Raw genomic sequence first — 16,007 nt, 5'->3', positions numbered from 1 at the left:
ACAGAAGCTATTAAAAGGCAAATAAAATGTTAGGTCATACTATAAAAACTATTGAATATAAATCCAGGAATGTTATGCCGAGACTATAGAATGCACTAGTCTGGAGTATCGTGTTCCGATCTGGTCACCACACTACATTACATAGCAACACCTGAAGCTGTGCACAGCAGAGCAACTAAGTGCATCCCATGATGTACAGTAAGTACATGTCATTCTCTGATAGCATCAGAGAATTAAACCTGTTTAGTCTCGAGCAGATAAGACATTGTGGGGACCTAATCCAGGTCTTTAAAATCCTTGAAAAGGTACTGATAAAATAGACACAGCAGAATTCTTTTAAGTCAATGGTGAATTACATATCCAAGGACACCAGTGGAAATTAAGAGATGATGCATTTAGGACTGAAGCCAGGAAGCACTTTTAATAATAATAATAAAGTGCTTTTTCTCACTACTCAAAAAGCTTTACATAGTGAGTGGGGAGCCACTTCAACCACCACTAATGTGCACCGTAAACCTGGGTAATCTGACTGTAGCAGTTTTGTACCAATACACTCAGCACACATTAGCTGTTAGCTATGAAAGAGAGTTAGCCAATTAGAGGCAGGACATGATTAGGGGTCTAGAATGATTAGGCCATAGTGGGCAATTTAGCCAGGACATTGGGATGCACCCTATTCTTTACGAAGAACGCACAGGGATATTTTATGATGACAGAGAGCCAGTACTTCGGTTTTACATGTCATCCGAAGGACGATTCCATTTTCCAGCACAGTGTCCCTGTCACTGCACTGGGACATTTGATCCACATTCAGACCACAAGGTAAGTGCCTCCTGCTGGCCTTGCCAAAACCTCTTCCAACATCCAAGTACTGACCAAAGATGCTTAGCTTCAGGTGGATGACCTGTTCTGAAGTGCATGTGCTGTGGCTGCTGGCTATTGATGTAGAGAGTTGTGGGAATCTGGAACAAACTACTGATATATAGTAGAAGTAGGAAATTTAGCAAACTTTAAAACATATCTGAATGAGATACCGTGACAACTTAACTTTTAGCTAAGCAACCCAGCTTGATAGACTGAATGGTCTCCTCTTGTTTGTCAGATTTCTTGTGCTCTTAATAATGGTAAAGTGGAGGAAATTGGTGATCATAATCCCTGGTGCATTGTTTAAACAGTGAACACAGTGGTATAAGACAGAGGATAACTTAATGTTTTATTTTCTTGAAATGCTTCATCAGTAAAGAGAAACACCCAGTTTGTTATGTTGCAACAATTTAAAATTATATAAATATGATTATTTAAATAATGCACTTGTACTAGGAGTTTAGGTTCAGATTATATGAATGCAATTTTTTTATTTCCACATTCGAATGAATGCATAACTATTTTTTGAGATTTAAATAATGCCAAAATAGCAGTAATGATTAACATGTGTTTAATTGTACCTCTCTATTAGGTAGGGGCTAAAACCATCTTTGGAATAAATTCTTTATATTGAAGCATTTAGTTTTTTGTTGGAATTGGTCAGTGAGTGAATGACACAGTGCCAGTGTTTATTAAATTATATAAAATGAATCCAACATGAAACTTTTCACTTAACTGATTTTCCCTTTTAATATTGTCTTCAAGGGGATTCAGTGAAGCCACTGCAAGATCAGGAGTTCAGAGGCCAAAGGATAGGCTTACTATCCCCCGAAAATAAAACCGGGTCTTATATTAATTTTTACTCCAAAAGATGCACTAGGGCTTATTTTCAGGGGATGTCTTATATTTATTCATCCATCCATCCATCCATTTTCCAACCCGCTGAATCCGAACACAGGGTCACGGGGGTCTACTGGAGCCAATCCCAGCCAACACAGGGCACAAGGCAGGAACCAATCCCGGGCAGGGTGCCAACCCACCGCAGGACACACACAAACACACCCACACACCAAGCACACACTAGGGCCAATTTAGAATCGCCAATCCACCTAACCTGCATGTCTTTGGACTGTGGGAGGAAACTGGAGCACCCGGAGAAAACCCACGCAGACACGGGGAGAACATGCAAACTCCACGCAGGGAGGACCCGGGAAGCGAACCCAGGTCTCCCAACTGCGAGGCAGCAGCGCTACCCACTGCGCCACCGTGCCGCCCTATATTTATTCATGTATAACAATTTATTCAAATACAGTCATGTCATCTTCTTCTGGAATATCGTCATAACTCTCCACATTTAAACCCTGAATCCCTGAATTTCTTGTGACTCCTACCGCTTTTAGGATCCTCCGGGATTGATGTGCATGCTTTGATGTTTGATGAATAGTTCGATGTGGTGGAGCAAAATGCCGACAAAGAAATGTATTAGTGGTGCTTTTATATTCAAGCATTGCATATTCCACATTATAAAACTATATTTTTTTTTTTTTTTTTTTTTGCACCTTCACAACAGCATCAGAATGTACGCCAGCGTATTTGAGCCACAGAGAAAAAAAATAAGGACATGGTGAAAAGGTCTATTTTGTGATTAAATTGGAAATATTTGCATTAATCTCAAAATGTCCTCTTTAACCTTGTAGTTTACTTTATCATTAAAGTACACCGTTGTAAAGGTCATCTTAAAACCGACCCAGTTGTTAATCACTACGTGCTTCTGGGGCTTGCTCCTGACCTGACAGCAGCGGCAAGCAGTAGTAGATCACAACTCAGAACACATTAAATCTATGATATTCTAACTCTCTGCACATTTAGAATCCTTAGATATATACTTGATATCACTTTCATTATGAAATGCATTAAAGTATGTATGTTAAATTTTACAGATAAATCGTTAACTTTGTTTAAATAATGAATACTGTTAATAATTACACATATGGGGGCGGCACGTTGGCAGAGCAGTAGCACTTCTGCCTCACAGGGAGTCATGTTGCTAGTGTTCCCTGCCTGAAGTTTGCATATTTTCCTGGTGTGCTCCATTTTCCTTCCAAAGACATGAAGGTTTGGGGATTTGGTGACGCTAAAATGACACTAGTGTATGTGTATCCTTGTGTTCAGCTTGTGAATATCCAGGGATTTTGTTTCTATTTCGTGCCCGATGCTGCTGGAATGGGCAAATTCCTGGATTGATGGATGTAATCATTAAACATCCTTTTCAGAGATATTGTGGCAAGGTGTCCTTGGAATTTAATGGATGTTTGGGGCAAAACACAACACAGCAAAGCCGAGCGTCTTCTCACCATGATGATATCTTGCACTGCCACCCAGTGGAATCTTCCAGATTTAAGTAAATTTACGTATCTATCTATCCATCTATCTGTCTATCCGTCTATCTGTCTGTCTGTCTGTCTGTCTAAAGTACGCAAGCAAGTATAAACAGTACAGCGCTTGCGTAGTAGTAGCGTCCACAGGTGCACTCGTCGCATGAAGTATAAACCTGGCCTTAGGCACCTTACTTTTCAGCGGATGATCTGGGGTAGGGCTTATATTACAGAGTAGACTGAAAATCATGCTAGGGCTTATTTTCTGGGAAATACGGTAGTTGGACAAACTTTGGTCAGAGATTGGAAAAGAAGTGGTTGGATTTGTTTTGGGGTAAGGCAGGATTCATAGTGAAAGGAAAAGTCACAAGGAGATTTATTACTTAACCACGCCTATGTGGCGTAAGCAGTTTAAAAACATTTTCTTTATGTGTCACTTGTACTTCCTTCAATGTATGAAATATGATTGACTCCATCTAAGTTTCTATATTACTGCACATTTATCCTAATGAATTTATTCAGACCTTCCATAGTAGAAGTTTTTAAATAAGTCTGAAGAGGAAGGTGAAACTAGACTGAGCATAGGCTGTACTTTGATTGTTTAGGGTTAACATTATTTAAACATTTAGTCTTCATCTTGGAAAATGTATTAGAACATTAGAATACTCTAGATGAGAATGGGCCAATCAGCCCAACAAAGCTTGCCAGTCCTATTCATTCAATTCTTCTATAAAAACATCAAGTCTAGTTTTGAAAGCTCCTAAAGTCTTACCGTCTACCGTGCCATTTGGTAGCTTATTCCAAGCGTCTATGGTTCTCTGTGTAAAGAAAAACTGTGTGAAATTTGCCATTAACAAGTTTCCAACTGTCTCCCTGTGTTCTTGATGAGCTCATTTTAAAAATAACATTCTTGATCCACTGTACTGATTCCCTTCATAATTGTAAACATTTCAATCATGTCACCTCTTAATTTTCTTTTGCTTAAACTGAAAAGGCTCAGCTCTTTTAATCTTAGTCACTCTTCCCTGGACTTTTTCCTGCGCTGCTATGTCCTTTTTGTAGCCTGGAGACCAAAACTGCACACAATACTCAACGAGGCCTCACCAGCGCATAATAAAGTTTGAGCATAACCTCATTGGACTTGTACTCAACACATCATGTTATATACAGTAACCTAACATTCTGTTTGCCTTCTTAATAGCTTCTGAACACTGTCTGACAATTGATAGTGTCGAGTCCACTACAGCTCCTAAATTCTTCTTATAAGGTGTACTCTCAATTTTCACACCCCCCGTTGTGTATTCAAACCTAACATTTTTACTTTTTATTGTCCAAACTAATGTTCAGGATTAGGCCTGGATTAGAACCATCTCTGTCTCTGTGTATTGTTGTTAGGAAATTAGCTTTAGAAACATATTGTGTCTACAGGAAGCAAATTATTGATGCCTCCTTATCTAAAATGGTTTATACAGCTATTTATAAGGTCCAGAGTCTGCACAGGAAGGCACATGTAGCCATACATTTCAAATGCAGAACTTTGGGATATTAGTCCTGCCAAAACCTCTCAAGTAGACAGACTTGCACAATTCTACAAAGTTGTGCACTACCTTGTAACAATATTTAGGGATCTGGTCATCCCTGTCACCTTAAGTGAGGTCTGTGTTCATGGGTCTCAAGAGCTTAGGATCAACATTATAAGGTCAGATTATCAAATCTTATTATTCATGGTAAGATGATCCTCAAACAAATAATCAAGTATGATAGTGCTAGTTGTATAGTTTGGGAAAGCTTTGCTGCAGCAGGACCTTGAATCCTACCTCTGTATAAAAGCACTCCTTGTTTAGGTCAATGTTATACCATCATTCCTTGAGCTGAAAGTGAAGAACGGATGTGTCACACAGCTTAACTATCAACTGACATAACTATAACTTGCCTTTGAATTTGCTATTAAATTTAAATTGTTAAGGGTATCAAGCCTTTCATCCGTAATTTAGCTTGCCTAACACATATTGTTCTATTACCAGCAAAAAAAAAAAAAAAACAGTTTGTTGATAATTTAATATAAATTATTGTACTGTTTTTGTTAGGTAAGTTAACTAAAGCCAAGCGCTTGGTGGTCAGTGAGGGAAGCTCCATCACTAGCATATCAGCTCGCTCCTGGATCAGCAGAGAGGCTCGAGACCCATCTTTACTTATTAATGCCTGTGTCAACAAGCTGCTACTGTACAGGTGAGGATGACTTTGACAGTCAAACCAAAAAAATTATATGTTGCTTTCAGCACAAAAATACATGAATGGAAATGCAGTTGGAGAATGCTAAACCTTTCATTAATAATAAAACCAAGCCAAAAGGCTTTGAGGGTTTTGATATCCTAGATGATTAACCTAGGAGTGTAGTTTTGTAATTCAATTTAAATAATACTTTTACATTTTTTAAATATTTTTTTTAAATTCTCCATTCTAGAGTTGTTGACAATGAAGGGACACTACAATTAAAGAGAAGCTTTACAATTCAGCATGGCTCCCAGTCAATCCATAGCATTTTTTGTCCATTGATGTCCTTCCGGCAAGGTGCCTGTGTGGGTAAGATGAAGAGATTTCTCTGCATTTATCAGTTAGTTCCAACTTGCAAGGAAAACTTGGGGGTTGGTGGAAGGATTGGCAGTGGTGTCACCTGTTGCACAGCTGCACTCGGGTCCCAATCTGGGTGGTTCATCATGTGGTGGGGGCAGCAACGAGCTGCAATGCACACATGCTCCCAACCTATACCTATACTATTAAAAAAAGACTTTGCAAATTCAACTCACTGCAGCAAATGTCTGACCACTGTGCAAACTGCCAGCATCAGTTTGACTTTTTTTTTTTGGTAAGTGAATCTCTGTAAAATGCATTGATCCACATTAATATCAGTGAGAGAAGATAATTCTATTAATATAAAATATAATTATATTTTAAACTTTTCAAATGTTATGGGTGTATTAGACCACGCTCGTGTGAGAATAACAATACCACCAAGGCAATTAAAGACTGATTATGTAAACTGCAAAACCATTCATAGCAGCAATGCACAGGTCAGTCCTTTTAAAGGACTTTAAGGTAAATGTCCAGTCTATATGTACATTCAGACATTCTGATGACAGCAAGCTCCTTCAGCAGGAGTGATATTGAGGCATTGAAAGCTGTAACTTTCTTTGAATACTAAATACACCATATATGTTTGAATGTAAATATATGATATATTCTAGTAATTCAGAAGTATGTTCTTATATATAATTTTTAATTGGTACCAAATGTGTTTCAGATTGCTATTGAATAATTAAGCATTTCAAGTATGACGTTTATATTTTTTAATGAGAACAATGCCATTAATATGTAATTATGCAATGCTGAAATGATATGCTATAAATTACTTAGCAGCCTCTCTCTCACTTTTTGTTAATAGTGGATACATTTCCTTTTTAATATTATTATTATTATTCAGTAGGTCAAGTATTATTTCTTGATCAACTGCTGAAACGACTACCACTGTCTCAGTTACATGTTTATCTATTTAATAAAAATTACAGTGAATACGGAAAGTATTCACAGCGCATCACTTTTTCCACATTTTGTTATGTTACAGCCTTATTCCAAAATGGATTAAATTCATTTTTTCCTCAGAATTCTACACATAACACCCCATAATGACAACGTGAAAAAAAGTTTATTTGAGATTTTTGCAAATTTATTAAAAATAAAAAAACTGAGAAAGCACATGTACATAAGTATTCACAGCCTTTGCCATGAAGCTCGAAATTGAGCTCAGGTGTATCCTGTTTCCCCTGATCATCCTTGAGATATTTCTGCAGCTTAATTGGAGTCCACCTGTGGTAAATTCAGTTGATTGGACATGATTTGGAAAGGCACACACCTGTCTATATAAGGTCCCACAGCTGACAGTTCATGTCAGAGCACAAACCAAGCATGAAGTCAAAGGAATTGTCTGTAGACCTCTGAGACACAAATCTGGGGAAGGTTACAGAAAAAGTTCTGCTGCTTTGAAGGTCCCAATGAGCACAGTGGCCTCCATCATCCGTAAGTGGAAGAAGTTCGAAACCACTAGGACTCTTCCTAGAGCTGGCCGGCCATCTAAACTGAGTGATCGGGGGAGAAGAGCCTTAGTCAGGGAGGTGACCAAGAACCCGACGGTCCTCTGTGGAGAGAGGAGAACCTTCCAGAAGAACAACCATCTCTGCAGCAATCCACCAATCAGGCCTGTATGGTAGAGTGGCCAGATGGAAGCCACTCCTTAGTAAAAGGCACATGGCAGCCCGCCTGGAGTTTGCCAAAAGGCACCTGAAGGACTCTCAGACGATGAGAAAGAAAATTCTCTGGTCTGATGAGACAAAGATTGAACTCTTTGGTGTGAATGCCAGGTGTCACGTTTGGAGGAAACCAGGCACCGCTCATCACCAGGCCAATACCATCCCTACAGTGAAGCATGGTGGTGGCAGCATCATGCTGTGGGGATGTTTTTCAGCGGCAGGGACTGGGAGACTAGTCAGGATAAAGGGAAAGATGACTGCAGCAATGTACAGAGACATCCTGGATGAAAACCTGCTCCAGAGCGCTCTTGACCTCAGACTGGGGTGACGGTTCATCTTTCAGCAGGACAACGACCCTAAGCACACAGCCAAGATATCAAAGGAGTGGCTTCAAGACAACTCTGTGAATGTCCTTGAGTGGCCCAGACTTGAATCTGATTGAACATCTCTGGAGAGATCTTAAAATGGCTGTGCACCGACGCTTCCCATCCAACCTGATGGAGCTTGAGAGGTGCTGCAAAGAGGAATGGACGAAACTGGCGAAGGATAGGTGTGCCAAGCTTGTGGCATCATATTCAAAAAGACTTGAGGCTGTAATTGCTGCCAAAGGTGCATCGACAAAGTATTGAGCAAAGGCTGTGAATACTTATGTACATTTGATTTCTTAGTTTTTTTGGTTTTTTTTTAATAAATTTGCAAGAACCTCAAGTAAACTTTTTTCACATTGTCATTATGGGGTGTTGTGTGTAGAATTCTGAGGAAAAAAATGAATTTAATCCATTTTGGAATAAGGCTGTAACATAACAAAATGTGGAAAAAGTGATGCGCTGTGAATACTTTCCGCATGCACTGTAGGTAAACTATATAGTTTTCCAGGCTCTCTTATAATATTCAATGCATCATATCAGTTTCAGACTTAAAGTCACAGGTACTCAACCTGCTGCTTTTGCATCCTCCTCTGTGCGTTTCGAGCCCTGATAGATATTATTGTCGACCAATTGTCTGGGATGCTAAAGTCTCATGAGTGCACACACAATCATGGGTTGTCAAAACTTGTTTGGAGTTAACAAGAAACTTGGTGATTGTGAAACTGATTGAGCCTCGATTGGCAAACGGGGCTTATTCCAACATGGTTGACTCAATTATGTCTCAATTTCATAAGTGTGCTTTGTGGAATACCCCCCACATTGGTTTGTCTGCTAGTCTGGCTTCAGTTTGTTCTGGTGTTTCACTTTCACACTTTCATTGAACCACCAGGTGGCACTGTCATACAAAAAAAAAAGTTACCTCTAGTGTGAAAATTTTGAGAGGGGACATAGTGTTAACTTTGGCAGAGATTTTTCCAGCAGTCTGGATTTGTATACCGAGCATAAGACACATTTTTTCCTTGATTTAACCTTCTGCTCCACATTTTAAAATACAAATCAAACAATTCAGAAGTGATTAAAGTGCACATTGCAGTCGCACCATTAGAAATTACAACACTTTTTATACATGGTCTCCTCATTTCAGGACCCATATTGTTTTGGACAATTGGTGTCACAGTTGTTTCTGATCACTTAGGTGTGTTTCATTGCCTTAGTAGTGCAGATACCTGTATTTGCGGTTTCCTACAGACTACCATTGTTCAAAATGAGGAAAAGAGCTGTGCCAATAAAAGTCAAAGAAACCATTATGAGGATGGAAAACAAGAATAAAACCACTGGAGACATTGCTAAAACCTTAGGATTACCTAAATCATCCATCCATCATCCAACCCGCTATATCCTAACTACAGGGTCACGGGGGTCTGCAGGAGCCAATCCCAGCCAACACAGGACGCAAGGCAGGGAACAAATCCCGGGCAGGGCGCCAGCCCGCTGCAGGACACATCCACACACCAAGCACGCACTAGGGACAATTTAGGATCGCCAAAGCACCTAACCTGCATGTCTTTGGATTGTGGGAGGAAACTGGAGCACCCGGAGGAAACCCACGCAAACACGGGGGAGAACATGCAAACTCCACGCAGGGAGGATCCGGGAAGTGAACCCAGGTGTCCTAACTGCGAGGCAGCAGTGCTACCCACTGTGCCACCGTGCAGCCCCTTACCTAAATCAACTGTTTGGAATATCATTAAGAAGAAAGAAAGTACTGGTGAGCTTAGTAATCTCAAAGGGACTGATTGGGCAAGGAAGACCTGCACTGCTGATGACAGACGAATCCTCACTATGGCAAAGAAAAAGTCCCAAATGCCTGCCTGACAGATCAGAAATATCCTTCAAGAGGCAGATGTGAATGTGTCAGTGACTACTATCCACAGAAAACGTCATGAACAGAAATGCAGAGGCCAAACTGCAAGATGCAAACCACAGATGAGACAAAGATTAACCTCCATCAGAGTGATGGCAAGAGCAAAGTTTGGAGACGAAAAGGAGCTGCCTAAGATCCAGAGCATACCACTTCATCTGTTAAAAGTGGTAGTGAGAGTGGTGTGGCCTGGGCATGTTTGGCTGCCACAGTTATTAGCAAACTTATCTTCATTGATCATGGAACTGCTGATGGAAGTTGCACAATGAACTCTGAGGTGTACAGAAACATCTGCTCAAGTTCTAGTTAATGCCTCCAAAGTCATTGTATGGCACTTCATCCTACAACAAGATAATGATCCTGTACATACTGCTAAGACGGCACAGGAGTTTTTCAAACCTAAAAAATTGAAAATTCTTGAATCACCAAGCTAGTCCCCTGATTTAAATCCAATTGGGCATGTCTTCCATATGTTGATGAGAAAACTTAAGGGGACAAGCAAAAGCTGAAGATGGCTGCATTAGAGGCTTAGCAGAGTAAGCAGAGTAAGATGTCTATGAATCACAGACCTCAAGCAGTCATTGCATGAAAGGGCTATGCAACAAAGTACTAAATATGACTGCTGTAATGTACTACTATTGCTGTGGCCTAAACATTAATGCATTGAACTGTGCATCACCAGGTTGCTTGTTAAGTTTCCACCTTTGACTTGCAATGTGAATCTGAGTAAGGCTGCATCTGCTACAGTATATACAATAAATAAATTCATTAAGTAAAACAACATTGCCAAATGTCATGACAGGAAACCATGACGAAAAAGAGAATCACAGATAAATATTACAGCTCTTACAGGTAAAAGAGTTAGCTATGCTTTGTTATGAAACTGGTCCTGGGTTCAAAGCATGGATGGTTTATTAACCAAAAATACCTTCAAAAAGTTGACAAAGCACAAACACAAGTAATCTCTTACAAATCTCCTCACAGTTCCTCTCCTCTCACCACCACACTGCCCTCCTGCAGTCGAGTATTGCTTTCCTTCCTCCCAGTTCCAACTCACATGGATAAGGGAGTGCGATCCCTTTTATTGAGGACCCCGGAGTACTTCCGGTGCCATGGATGTTGCCCGTTAGAAATATTTGAGTTACATGGATATCCCATATAATGGCTCCTTGCAGAGCCATCTTTTAACACCCACAGGCCCCAGCAGGTTCTCTGCCAGACTACATTTTCCAGCATTCCCTGCTGCTTCTCAAATGGGCACTGATATGGAGGGCTGCTGCCATCTAGTGCCTGGGGGGAATAAACAGGCCTTGGACAGAGTACGTCCCTGTCCTCTTCTTTTCCCCTGCCCAGGGAAAGTACTGGAGCCATATTCAGTTGGGATGCTTGTGCATTTGCCCCGGGTCCTTCTGTTTGTGTAAGGCACAGGTGTCAAACTCTGGCCCGCGGGCCAAATTTGGCCCGCCGTGTAATTTCATTTGGCCCGTGGGGCAATATCAAATTAACATTAGAGCTGGCCCACCGGTATTATACAGCGGCGGTGTTGCTGTAACACCGCATTCACTGCGAATACTACAAATCCCATAATGCTCTGCGGTTGTTTTGGCGCGCCAGCTTTGTGTCAGTAGATTTCTAGCAAGCAGCGTTCTTTCCAGACATGCTGCGGCCCAATACTACAACTCTAGGTGTCACTGTTTTACCCCTACCAAAAATGACGGAAAGGAAGGGAGAAAACAGAACTTTTCGGGACAGGTGGGAGACAGAATATATGTTTACGTATCTGAAAGACAGACCTGTTTGTCTCGTTTGTGGAGCCAACGTGTCGGTACCTAAGGAGTACAACCTTAGGCGACACTATGAAACGAAACATCAGGACATGTACAAGGACCTGGACACGACTCAAAGGAGCCAGAAAGTAGAGGAGATGAAGAGAGGGTTGGTTTCACAACAAAATATGTTCAAAAAAGCCACAGTACAAAACGAGGCTGCTGTAAATGCGAGTTATATCGTGGCAGAAGAAATCGCCAAATCAACCCGATCCTTTAATGAGGGAGAATTTATTAAAAAGATAATGCTGAAAGTTTGTGACCAAGTGTGCCCAGAGAAAAAACAGGCCTTTTCAAACGTAAGCCTGAGCAGGAACACAATAACGGAGCGCATATGTGATCTTGCCACCAATCTGCATGACCAGCTGATGGAAAAGGGGAAAGATTTTGTTTCTTTTTCCCTCGCTGTGGACGAGAGCACTGACGCGTCTGATACTGCGCAGCTGTCAGTCTTCATCCGCGGTGTCGACTCAAAAATGTGTGTTACGGAGGAGCTTTTGGGATTTAAATCCATGCATGGCACAACCACAGGGACGGACATTTTTGAGGAGGTTTGCAAATGTGTAACTGAAATAAACCTGCCGTGGGATAAACTCGTGGGATTAACCACTGATGGTGCGCCAGCGATGAGTGGTAAAAAGAATGGTCTGGTGGGCAGGATGCGTGAAAAGATGCGGGAAGAGAACTGTGCAGGTGAGCTATCGGTTTATCACTGCATTATACATCAAGAGTCACTGTGTGCTAAAGCCCTAAAGATGGAACATGTTATGACCACAGTAACACAAGTTGTTAACTTTATAAGAGCCAAAGGTCTGAATCACCGCGAGTTTAAGTCTTTTCTGGAAGAGTTTGGTTCGGAACACACAGACGTGCCGTATCACACAGAGGTGAGATGGTTAAGCCGCGGAAAAGTACTGAACAGATTTTTCGAGCTGCGTGAAGAAATATGTCAGTTTCTGCAAAGCAAAGGGAAGGACACAGCAGAACTCCAGGAGCAAAAGTTTATGTGTGAGCTGGCCTTTCTGTCTGACATCGCAAGCCATCTTGATGCGCTGAACCTGCAGCTACAGGGGCGGGGCCGCATCATCACTGAGATGTACTCGTCAGTGAAAGCTTTTAAAGCTAAACTCTGCCTGTGGGAGAATCAGCTGCTGCAAGGAAACCTTGGCCATTTCCCCTGTTGCCAAACCATAAATACGCAGATCTCTACCGCCGTGTGCGCACAGTTTGCTGAAAAACTCAGTGTACTCGGCGCTGAGTTTAACCGACGATTTGGCAACTTTGATGGTCAGAAATGGAGATTTGAACTGCTTAGTAATCCCTTTGCAGTCGATGTGGAAAAAGCACCAACTAACATTCAAATGGAGCTGATTGAACTCCAGTGTGATGACACGCTGAAGTCAAAGTATGATGCTGTTGGCGCCGCACAGTTTCCACAACACATCCCTGACACAATGCCTCAGCTCCGCACCCAAGCTGCTCAATTGCTCTCCATGTTCGGCAGCACTTACCTATGTGAGCAACTTTTCTCCTCAATGAAGATGACGAAAACATCTCACAGGGCACGTCTCACTGATGAACACCTTCGTTCGATAATGAAGGTTGCCTCAGCTCAAAGCCTGAGCCCCGACACTGATGAACTAGCATCCAAGAAAAGATGCCAGGTGTCTGGCTTGAACACACCATGTTAGATCAGTGTGTCGCAAACTGAACAGTAAAAAGGCCTGAATGATTGATTTATGACATACACTGTAAGGGATCTCCTTCTCTATCTGGGCTGTCCATCCATCCCCTTGGGAAGTCCCATTTGGGTATGGTCCCTTTCCCTTCATTGGTCGGGATGCCTGACTGACCTCCTGATGCCTCCTGTCTGAGCAAGGAACCATCCCCATTCCTGGTTGGGATACCTGTCTAACCCATGTGGCACTTACAGCTTATATAATATCTTTGCAGACTTGATTAAAATGTTAAAGAATGTGGGGTCTCTTTATTGCTCCACAGTATGGGGGACTTGTAGGTCATAGCATTGTCTTCAAGTACATTTGTTAAGTTTTGAAAGGCAGAAGTGATGGCATTTGTGCCGCTGCCTTACAGATCCAGCATTTTGGGTTTGACTGCTGCTTCTTGTCAGCATCCCTTGTTATGTTTGTACATCCTCCTTGCAATTTCATTGGTTTTCTTCCCACATCCATAAAATCATTAAGTTGAATGAATTAGGTAAAGGAGAGATTTCAAATGGGCCCTGTGATGGATGGGCTGGTGCCCTGTACAGGGCTGACTCCTGCCTTGTCCTCAATACTTCAGTATAGGCTCTGACTTCTACCGTTTTTTAAGAGTGTTGAAGTGTGCTCTTAATTCAACATGTTAATGTAAGAAATCACAGGATGTTCATTTTGTGAATATTATTGTTCAGGTACAAAGTAAATTAATAAATTGCATGTATCCAGATTTTTTTATGTGTGTACAGTAGACCCCCACGAAGTCGCGGTTCAGGGTTCACGGACTCAGTCGTTCGCAAATTTTTCCTTAGAGCCTAACTATTAATTGTTAACGGAAAGTGCAAATATACTCCACAGTTTTTTATGGCTTTTTTCGTGGCAATACTGTGCTGTAGAGAGAACAGGAAGCAACCACTGAGGGAAACGCGGTTTGGGATGGTGAAAGTAGCCAATCCGAGAGTGTTATTTATTTCTCCTTGCTGCTGATTGACTGCTGCCCTGTGATGCGTCTAGAGGTGAGTGTCCTCGAGCTTTCCTTTTTGTTGTTGTATTCATTTTGTTATTCTTAAACGCACAAGATGTCGCCAAAACTCCCTGCATCTTCTAAGGCCTTTTGCACTGAGCCTAAGTGCCAGAAGAAGTTTAAAACACTCCAGGAGAAGGTTGAACTACTGGATTTGCTCGGGGGAACTAAAAAGTTATGCTGCAGTAGCGCGTCACTATGGCATTAATGAAAGCACCGCACGCTACATAAAGAAGAGCGAAGCAGCGATCTGGAGTACCGTATCTGTAAGTTTCTGTGATAATGCCAAAAAGGTAACGACCGTAAGGAATAAAAATATCGTCAGGATGGAATCTGCCTTGGCATTGTGGATCACCGACTGCAGGAAGAAGAACATCCCCTTGGACGGTAACATCATCTGTGAGAAATCACAGAAATTGTACGAGCAGCTCGCTACAGGAGACAATGTAGCAACTTCCCATCACAATGTTCCTGAAACCTATAAAGAAAAGCCAGCATGAAACCCCACCAGAAGAAGACCCGTCCAAAGATATGACTCCTCCTGAAGCACCTGAAGAAGAGGTGCCACCCGAGGAATTTTAAATCCTCTGCATTGTACTGCACAGCTACTTCATCGTCAATATCATTCATCATTGGTGAGTACTCGTACATTTTACTGTATTTTAATTAAATGAAATTATTATGTATTTACTCTACTTACCGGTATATAATAAAGAAAACGACAGCACATACCAAAGAAAACGCGCTTGCATGAATTACAGTACGTATAGTGGTAACATCGGTATTTTACATTCTAGCACTGCGGGAGACATAGCAGTATAGTACTGTACAGTATACAGGTTTAACTTTACATTCTGTTTTTAGGTAATGTATTAAGGTAATTTTTTAGGTAATGTATTAAGCGGAGTTTGCAACGAAATTAAAGTGCTTTGGGGGCATACTGTATTTAGGGTTTAAACTATAAAAATATGCATTTAAAAGGCATTTTTTAACCACATCCAAAAGTCGCAGTTTTTCACAATTCGCAGGTGCTCTAGGAATGTAACCCTTGCAAGTTTTGGGGGTGTACTGTATTTGAAATAATTACATTATTAGCAGTGGTTGTAAGCACTGACACACCGTGATGACTAATAAAAAGAAAATCTTAAATAAAAATGAAAAGTATTATAAGAATTTGCTTCCGACAGTAGCCTATTCTTTGCATATCACTGATGAATTAACTTGTTGCTTTCGCTAAAGTGCAATTTCAAATTTTTCATGGTGTAATTTAAAGATACCATGCATTTTTTGTGTCTTTCTGTATTGTGACCTGTTCCATATAAATATGCAACCAGGTTATGTTCACCTGACAAACTCTGACAAAATTCTTAAAACAGTTCTTGAGTACAGTGATCCCTCCTCGATCGTGGGGGTTGCGTTCCAGAACCCCCCCGCTAAAGGTTAAAATCCGCGAAGTAGAAACCATATATTTATATGGTTATTTTTATATTGTCATGCTTGGGTCACAGATTTGCACAGAATCACGAGAGGTTGTAGAGAGACAGGAACTTTATTCAAACACTGCAAACAAACATTTGTTTCTTTTTCAAAAGTTTAAATGTGCTCCA

General features: G+C 41.1%; 1 protein-coding gene across 2 annotated transcripts in view; it reads left to right on the top strand.

The window, feature by feature from the left end:
• Positions 1–16,007, top strand: part of wdr13 (WD repeat domain 13) — a 55,847-nt gene that overhangs the window by 33,607 nt on the left and 6,233 nt on the right. For both annotated transcript variants that reach the window (XM_028813587.2, XM_028813586.2), the window contains exons 8-9: positions 5,327–5,468; positions 5,704–5,822. In XM_028813587.2, coding sequence (XP_028669420.1) covers positions 5,327–5,468; positions 5,704–5,822 — 261 coding nt within the window. The remainder of the gene's footprint in view (positions 1–5,326; positions 5,469–5,703; positions 5,823–16,007) is intronic.

Source organism: Erpetoichthys calabaricus, chromosome 11 (assembly GCF_900747795.2).
Source record: "Erpetoichthys calabaricus chromosome 11, fErpCal1.3, whole genome shotgun sequence".
In the NCBI taxonomy this organism is placed as follows: Eukaryota; Metazoa; Chordata; class Cladistia; order Polypteriformes; family Polypteridae; genus Erpetoichthys; species Erpetoichthys calabaricus.
The sequence above is the reverse complement of the archived record's forward strand: the minus strand, read 5'-3'. Positions and strand labels throughout refer to the sequence as shown.